Raw genomic sequence first — 9,781 nt, forward strand, 5'->3', positions numbered from 1 at the left:
CTTTCTTGAAGTAACAAAATGATACTTACTATAAGGTAATTGGAATATTTTAAATAGATTAAGATAGTTAATTATGCCATGATATCTAGGTCATTTTAAAATTTAAATAGAAAAAAGATAGATTATGTCGTGATGCTGAAAATATTTTGAATAGCAAAAAAATTGATAGTTTATGATATTAGTATTACTATGGATATTTTGAGTCGCAATTTGGACTTTGTATTGGTTCAATATAAATATTATATTTTTTTTAATTAATTTGGTGTTATTTATTGTTCTATGAGACTTAGATAATGTTGATATTTAGTACAAATATATAATATAATTTTTATGAAAATAAAAAAAATGTTATTCACTATAGCTTTTTTTGTAGCCTTCCCGCTATGACACGATAAACGCTATTTATAACCTTGATAAATATATAGTACATAAATTATAAAATAAAATTTTAAATTGAACAATAGAGTGCATAAAACAAACACCAAGGTTTATCTACACTGAACAATAAAACGGACATAATATTGAATGCTAAAGTATTTAAATTAAATAATAAAGCACATAAATGAAATGTTAAAATATTTAAACTCAACATTTAATGGAGTAGCATCATAAGACCATTGAACCACGGCCATAATTCATAGTGCCATAAGTTTATTAAGAAAAATAATTATTTGTAATTCTAGCCGGTGTGAAATTAAATTATTTTATAGCAAGGATAGTAGCAGAGCATTATCCTGTCCAAATATAATACTAGTCAACTTATAAACAACACCTGTAACCAAAAGATCAGATATAATTTGGCTTTCTTTGTTTTCAATTTCTTTTGATTTTTTCTTCTCTTTTTTTTTTTAATGTAAAACTCACACAACTGATATCTTTTACAAATAAAAATTGGAGGTGTTACTTCTGTCTTTCTCTTAAAAAAAAAATAGAAAAATAAACAACACCTGTAACCGCTTCACCAATTTGCCTCATCTACAGGCACCACACCCCCTCTATAAATAATGCTCTCTTGCATTAACTCGCCTCAACCAACCGCCTTCATTCTCTCATCACTGCTCCCCTGTTCCCAGTTCTCATTTTATCCATTTCTTCCAATCAACCAAAATCAAACAGCCCCAATTCCAATATAACATAAACCCCAAAAAAATAATAATAATAATACAAATAAACACAAGATAAAAATGGCCTCTTTACCAGACAATAACTCTGGCTCCAAAACCCTGTCTGATGCCTGGGATTTCAAAGGCCGTCCCGCCGTCCGATCTCTTACCGGTGGCTGGGCTTCCGCTGCCATGATTTTAGGTTCATTTTATTTTTTTACCGGATTCATAAATCACATTATGTTTTCATATTATGTGTTGGAGACTGAAGTGTTGTGTGTGAAGGTGTGGAGCTCTGGGAGAGACTCACGACACTCGGCATAGCAGTTAACTTGGTAACTTACCTCACTGGTACTATGCATCTCGGCAATGCGGTGTCGGCCAACACGGTCACAAACTTTTTGGGTACTTCTTTCATGCTGTGTTTGTTTGGTGGTTTCATTGCAGACACCTTCCTTGGCAGGTGTGTTTATTTTTCTTCAGTCATTAATTCCCTTGTTTGAGTAGTATCTTGTGGATTTCAAATGGTTTTGATTTCCCTTTTATCTTTTTGAAAACATAGGTATCTCACAATTGGGATATTTGCTGCGGTACAAGCAAGTGTAAGTAGAATTAATAAACTAATTAATTAAATATTTTGTATCTTTATCTGTCAGCTAATTATTTCTGTCTGATTGATTCCCAAAAATGAATCTGATGCCTCTTAACATGTGGGTCCCATCTTGACAATAACTTGCTGCCAATTTTCTTGGAAAAATTCAATTATATATAGTGTAAAAAGCATATAGCGGGTATTTTTTTATTTAAACTCACCGTAGGTTATGATCCAATTTGAACAGTGCAATTTCAATAAGTACATTGCTTTCATTTATTTATTCAACCTTGACATGAAAGTTACTTTAAGGATACAATACAAATTCTATCTAGAAGAACAATGGTCACAGTATAAACATATATAGTGACATTTGTAGAGATCAAATTTCAGTAGAAATTGAATAATTTTTTTTTTTTGGCTTAGGGCCTATGTGATTGAGGGCCTATACTTTAAAAAAAGATAACCAAACTACAAATTCACTCAGCTTTATTCTTCCTCTGGTGACCCATTTACCAGTGGCAGAGGGGTGTATGAGGACAAATGTTTGGCCAAAAGCAATTTTCTACTTCTGAGAAACTAACAGTTCAATCTTTGTCATTACTCCAGGGTGTGACCATCCTAACAATTTCGACCGCTGCACCTGGTCTACAGCCACCTCGATGTGACAACCCGGCATCAGGCAGCTGTGTCAAAGCAACTTCCGGTCAACTTGGTGTTCTGTACTTGGCACTCTATCTCACTGCTTTAGGCACAGGTGGTCTCAAGTCAAGTGTGTCGGGTTTTGGTTCAGACCAGTTTGACGATGCTGACAAATCAGAAAAGAAGCAAATGATGCGGTTTTTTAGCTGGTTCTTTTTCTTCATCAATCTTGGTTCCTTACTTGCTGTGACGGTTTTGGTTTATGTGCAAGATAACCTTGGGAGGAAGTGGGGTTACGGCGTATGTGCATTGGCTATAGTGGTAGGATTAAGTGTATTTTTGGCTGGTACAAAGAGGTATCGATTTAAGAAGTTGGTTGGGAGTCCACTTACACAGATTGCTGCAGTAGTGGTGGCGGCATGGCGAAAAAGAAAATTGGAGCTGCCTTCAGATCCTTCGATGCTTTATTATGGCGATTCAGATGCGGAGACAGGTTTAAAAAAGAGCACAAAGCAGAGTCTACCTCACACAACAGATTACCGGTATGCATATTTTTCTTCATTTTATTTATGTATATCTTTAAATTATGTAGCATAGCTTATCAATGATCCACATATTCAGCATGGTTTAACAATACTTCTAACAATTTAGGATTAATTCATACCTTGATAGTTGTTAAAATGCCAACCTTAAAATGAATTTCTAGCTGTCTGTTTTATACATTAAACAGATTTCGAAAAGTATAAAAATTAAGTTAACAAAAATATGCTTTTGTCCACTTTATGGAAATTCAATTCAAACTATTAATATTCCGACTCACACAATAATACACTCACCATATCCTAATTATATGGGCCTTTGGATCTTGCTTGTTAACTTAGTCAATGTATAGGTGTTTAATCTCAGCACCACATGTGATACCGGTATTCGTCAATGAGCATTCCATGGAATAAATAGCTCAGTTAAAAGTATCTTTCTCCAAGAAGTTTTAAACCATAATATTCACTATTCAAGAGGGAAGAGGGAAGAGAAGATAAAATAAGGAACATAATTATAGATATGTTGAACATGATATATGCTCAATGGGACCCTGTTTTCATTCCATAATATTAGCATAGGTTGTGATTAATAAAACTATACTGGCACATCAATGAACATTCAATGGAATAGAGAGTTCAGTTAAGAAATATATTTATTCTACAAGAAGTTTTGAATTTCATTATACAAGGACCAAGGATATATACAGTAAACTTACAATCAGGGTCTCAGGGACCCATCAAATAATTGAGGCGTGAAGGCCAACTAGGTGTATGGTACAGATTTAATGATGTATGTGGCTCTAAAAATTGACCTATTAGTGGACCTAGTGCAAAGAATTTTTTTTTTTTTTTTATTCAGTGCAAAGAATAAGATGAGGGAGTTGTACACTTATAGGTCCTTTTTTGTTGTCAATGTGAAACGTGTGAACTGGTAAGATCTGTTTATTTTTTCCAAGTTCATTGTCTCTCCTTCTCATGTGATGGTACAATTTGTTTGCGTCTCTCCACATGTAATAATTGTTGGAAGTTTTTTGCCACTAGCTAGGCAACTAAATTTAATTAAATAAACTACTGTCAAAATTGGGTCAGGAATTTAATGCTTTGCTGGCCTTCTTATCTGATTTTGTTTAACTAACAATAAGGATTTAATAAAATAGTCTAATTACAAAAATCAATGTATCAATCTCTCATCTCTTCTGAAAACTTGCTTGTATCAGAGTTATATCAGAGACAAGACAACAGATCTGTGTGTCTCTTCAATCATGACAGGAGGTGTTTAATTTGTGCAGATTTCTGTCAAATAAGTCAAGAGCCAATATATATAGTTAATGAACACTAATAAAACACAATATATATATATATATATATATATATATATATATATATAGAGAGAGAGAGAGAGAGAGAGAGAGAGATGGGCTATGGTGCATTGCAATGCATGGAGGGGTTTATGCATTGGACCATAAATCTAAAATTCAAAATCCAAATGACCGATCCAAACCGTTCATCTTGTTCTCCATATTAATATGTGCTTGGAGACCAAATTTTACATTTTTATGAATTTTTTTACTATTTATTAAGTATTTTACAAAATTGTTGATCCAACGGTGACTTAACAAAACAGTAAAATCAGCAGCCACCGTTGGATCAACAATTTTGTAAAATACTTAATAAATAGTAAAAAAAATTCAGAAAAATATAAAATTTGGTCTCCAAGCACATATTAATATGGAGAACAAGATGAACGGTTTGGATCGACCATTTGGATTTTGAATTTTAAATTTATAATCCAATGCACAAACCCCTCCATACATTGCAATGCACCATAGCCCATCTCTATATATATATCCTGGATGAGTCTTCACGTGAGACACTCTATTCCATATGTCTTCTTCTCTGTTCTTTCTACTCATCTTTCTTTGATTATTTGCTATAGGTTCCATCTAAAAAAAATTTCAAACACACATTTATTTAAGAAAGGACTGGAAATTCTGAAAAAGATAAATCATCTGGAAATTTCTACTGTCTTATTTGGGAAAAATTTTACTACGGGGACTTCTATCTGTTATATACTCATATGTTTCCTCTTTTAAAGATAATAAAAGTTGTACTATTTCTATCCAAACAAGTGTTTCAAGAATGGAGACTTAGCAAATTTCATTATCTTTTCTAGAAATAAGAAAGATTCTAGGACAAGTAAAATACAATCTTTTTTTTTTTACTATATGAAACAATATCACTATCATTATACGTAGCCTTCAATAACCATAGTCCAATTTTTAGTCAAAAGTTATTGAAAAGTTGATCTGTATATTAATTTTTTTTCTGGAAAATATTCGAGTTAGGTGCTTTGGTTAATTCGTTGAAGTTTCATTAAACAGGTTACACTTAGCAAATGCAATAAAGCAAATTAAGCTTCTAAGAGGTTGATTTGTATTTTAATCCTTGTAGATGAGTAGATGATATAAAGTCAGATTCTACTTGGAATACAATCTGAAGCAAACTATAACGTATAGAATGACTTTACATAGTCTTGGCTGTGGCAAGTTAAGAAAATTAGAAAGTTTTTCCCATAAAAAAGAATATAAAACAGTAACTTTACCTAAGAACTATTAATTTTAACCTCCATTTGATATGAGCTTTTACTGAAGCATTCACTTAATTTGTCCAAGTTCATAAATCATAAGGTTACTGTTGCATGTATTTTTTTTTTCAAAATATACTGTGGACCTCAAATTCTGTCCCTACATATCTTCCCGTTCTAAATTGTCATAAAAGTAACACTGTACGCTTATTTTTGTACTTTTTTTTTTCACTCACATGCAAATAGTACAAATTCACACTGTTAGTGTTTTTTTTTGTTTTTTTAACCGGAGTCAATTTCAGAACATATCAAATGCTGAGGAGTAGGGATTAGTTTTGGCTAGAAGATGGTCCTACTTCAAAATTAGTTCAATTATGCATTTTAACTCAAAAGTGTTTTCAGATCTACCTGTTGAGTCAATAATTTCTATTTGTTTATAAATCCAAAAATACAGCGGACCACACAAAATTCAGAGTATGAAATTTTTAATTGTAACAGAGAACTGTTTAACCTTGAAAAATGGACATGATTTAGTAGAAATCAGTTAACAGCCAAATTTTGCTGAAAATTTTAAATAAGTATCTAACGGTAACCTTTTACATTATGTCAGGTTCCTTGACCGGGCAGCGATCATAAATCCCGGCACAACGGCGCCTCAGACCAAGTGGAGCTTATCAACTCTGACTGACGTGGAGGAAGTAAAGCAGGTAATTCGCATGTTGCCGACGTGGGCCACCACCATTTTGTTCTGGACCGTTTATGCACAGATGACCACGTTCTCCGTCTCTCAAGCCACCACCATGGACCGGCACATCGGACGCCACTTTGAAATCCCAGCCGGTTCATTAACTGTATTTTTTGTCGGCTCAATTCTAATAACAGTCCCTATATATGACCGCTTAATTGTGCCACTAGCCCGTCGCTTCACCGGAAACCCACACGGGATGTCCCCGCTCCAGCGCATCACTGTTGGGCTGTTCCTCGCCATTTTTGCCATGATTGCAGCCGCTCTCTCGGAACGTAAGCGCCTTCATGCAGCTCATAATGGGGTGACACTAAGTGTATTCTGGATCATACCCCAATTCTTGCTCGTTGGATCAGGCGAGGCTTTCACATACATCGGCCAATTAGATTTCTTTTTAAGGGAGTGTCCAAAAGGAATGAAGACTATGAGCACTGGATTATTCCTTAGCACTCTCTCCCTCGGTTTTTTCCTTAGCTCAGCGCTGGTTAGCATAGTACATAAAGTTACCGGCTCGAGCGGGAAAGGTACATGGTTGGCCGATAACTTGAATGAAGGGAAATTGTATAATTTCTACTGGCTTCTCGCTGCGCTTAGTGTTGTCAACGTAGTGGTTTTCTTGCTTTTGGCCAAAGGATATGTGTACAAGGAGAAGAGAATGGCAGCAGAGGGGTTGGAGATGGAGGAAGAGGTTTGTATGCACTAATAGTAAATGATCATCTGCTATTTGTATTGTTTGCTTGTGCTTTTGCAAATTTTGGTGATTTTTGGGTTATTTTTGCTTCGTTTTCCTTTCTAAAAAGCCTCGTAAGAGGTGTATTCTTAATGGTTGATGTATCCCCAATGTAAAGAAAACTAATAAGTATAGAGTAGTTGTGATCTTAACTGTAAGTTCTTTGTGGTTTTGTTGTTGTTGAAAATGTTAATTTGTGAATTTTGATGGAATTTCAAATTGGTCTTTCAAAGGTAAATGGGGTGGAGGAAGAAGAAGAGAGCAAAAACAAATTATGACCTACATCCATCTTGCGACCCTTGTATATAATGTATAAAAAATTTCAAATTAAATACTTGTTCCTTCTAAATTCATAATGTTATATTTACCCTTTCAAATTTCAAAAATTCATAAATGTATTCATTTTATTGTCTTTTTTAATTAAAATTCATTTTAAATTTATAAAATTCTCATTTTATCCAATTTATGAAGTTTTAACTTTTAAGATATTCAGTCTTCTTAACATTCAGACAAATGCATGTTTGCGTCACAAAGTAAGAAGTGAACATTTTCCTCGTAACCAATCAAATATAAAATTGAACATTTCTTTTAAACATATTACAGTTTTTTTAATAAAGAATATAATGGATACTTTATAAATTTAAAATAAAATTTAATAAAAAGGAAAATAAATTGAGTAAATATGTTAGTTTTTCAAATTTAAAAGGGTAAGTATACTGTTATGAATTTTATAGGTAAAAGCACGCAATTTTAAGTATACATGAAATTGCAGGGAATTACAAATTGAAATTAAGCTGGATTAAAAGTGAAAGTAAATGGTAAGAAAAAAAATGCGTCAGACTCCGTTTGAAATTGCTCTCCCTCTAATTTCTTCTTTCCTCTATTTCGGTCAATTCTCGGCCTCACAACTTGCAACTAAAACTGGTTCAGAGAGTTACAGTTTTCTGTGCAGTTCTGTCTTAACTCCACACTGACAATTGTGGGTCCACTGATCAGCATCTGCAGCTTAGGTCTAACTCCGCATTGACAATTGCGGGTCCACTAATCAGCATTTGTAGCTTAGGTCTAACCTATGTTGCATGGATACGGATACGGGTATCGTATCAGATACGATACGGATACGGCGATACGGCAATCTTAAAAAATCTAGGATACGATACATCTATTATATATATATATATATTTTTTATTATCTTATATATTATATTTGGATAATCATAATTTAAATCAAATTTGTAGAAAAAATAAGGACTTAATCTAAGTATAACTTAAATATTATAGTAATCTAAATATATCATATAGCATACTCTAATGTAGTGGCTAAGAGTTTTGGCACCAAAGGGGAAGACCCAAGATCGAATCCCGCTTCAAGCAGAAAAAAGAGGAGATTTTCGCAGTCCACAGGCGCGGTCCACTGCCTCGGTGCATGGTCTACGGTCGCGGTCCACAAGCGCGGCGTGTGGTCCACCAGCCGTATCTGTGAGTGTCAACGGAGTATCGGAGACCGTCATGTAAGCTGATACGCCAGCAGCCGTATCGGGTGCGTATCCGTATCCGATACGCGTGTGATACGGTTACGGAGTCTAAACTGGCATATCGGAGTAACATAGGGTCTAACACTCTTAACTCCGCATTGACTAGCGGGCCCACCTATTAGCTACTACAGCTTGTGTTTTGCGAGTAGGGCTAGTACAAAAGCCCATAGCTCGTGGTCCGTTTGGGATTGGTTCGTGGCTCTATCGTTGACAATTTACAAGTTAGTGGGTCGAGCTACAATGAGTCGGCTCATTACTTGATCGGTTCAGAATTAGAGAGTTTGAGTTGGATCTAGTTTGGCCTTTTAACGAGCTATTAGATATATGTGATTCAATACTAATCAAATTTGTAACATCCGTTCAGGACTTTAGGAATCAGGTTTAGGGTTTAGCCATTCCTTTTCCAACTCTCTCTCTCTCTCTCTTTTTTTTTGAAATCCTGGCAGAGGCTGCCTAGGTTGATTTTATTGAAACAAACATAAAGGTTTTACAACCGGAGTGCATGAAAAAGTATAAAATTACACCAGCAAATATAGGCTGCAGCAGGATTTTTTCCATGAGGAATGTAACCCCTGTGAAGCTCTATCTCCAAACCAAGACAAAGAAAAAACAAGAAAAACAAAGTACATCTAAAACTGAAAGTAAGATACTACAGTTTGCCACCGATAATTTGCATGCACTGACATCATCTTTGCAAAGGTAAAAACCAAACGAAACTAATCAGGTTCTTTAATCAAACTTCCATCATTTGCAATCCTTCCCGGGGTGCAATATTTCATCCACAGCCTTGTTTCCTCTATTATTCTATTAATTATGATATCCGGTGTTGGTAGAACTCCAGCGAAAATCCGATTGTTACGTTGTTTCCAAATCATCCAGCATGTGCAAAGAAACAGTGAATTCCACACTCTAGAAGCCCCATCCCCCTCCAACTGAGCCTGCCTTTTGGAGGCGACTATGATCTCTTCAATTGTCATCTTTGGTATCATAACCCTGAAGCCAAAATAAGCAGAGACTCCGAACCAGACCTGCACTGCATTAGGGCAAAGAAATAACAAGTGAATTGTCGATTCCGAGGGGCAGTTTCGGCACATCAAACAGGTGTGGTTATTCCCCATGTGTCTCCTCGCCATAACTTCTCCCGTTAGTATCCTGTCATGTATCATTAGGTATGCAAAAATTCGCACTGTTGGTGGCACTGGCAACCTCCAAATATATGCATGCTCAAATCGAATTTTTCCCCCCATCATGAAAACCTTGTATACTGAATTTGCTGTGTAAACTCCACTGTCTGTCCATTTCCAGATTAAT

At 35.0% G+C, this 9,781-nt stretch overlaps 1 protein-coding gene across 1 annotated transcript; it reads left to right on the forward strand.

Annotated features, from left to right (window-relative positions):
* Positions 1 to 1,026: 1,026 nt before the first annotated feature.
* On the forward strand, positions 1,027 to 7,087 carry NRT1.1 (nitrate transporter 1.1). Its single transcript, XM_078299613.1, has 5 exons — positions 1,027 to 1,305; positions 1,389 to 1,566; positions 1,666 to 1,705; positions 2,305 to 2,879; positions 6,071 to 7,087. The coding sequence occupies exons 1-5, from the start codon at positions 1,185 to 1,187 to the stop codon at positions 6,906 to 6,908; spliced, it is 1,752 nt and encodes a 583-aa protein (XP_078155739.1). The 5' UTR covers positions 1,027 to 1,184; the 3' UTR covers positions 6,909 to 7,087.
* Positions 7,088 to 9,781: the final 2,694 nt, after the last annotated feature.

Source organism: Carex rostrata, chromosome 3 (genome assembly GCF_964058835.1).
Source record: "Carex rostrata chromosome 3, lpCarRost1.2, whole genome shotgun sequence".
Taxonomy (NCBI): domain Eukaryota; kingdom Viridiplantae; phylum Streptophyta; class Magnoliopsida; order Poales; family Cyperaceae; genus Carex; species Carex rostrata.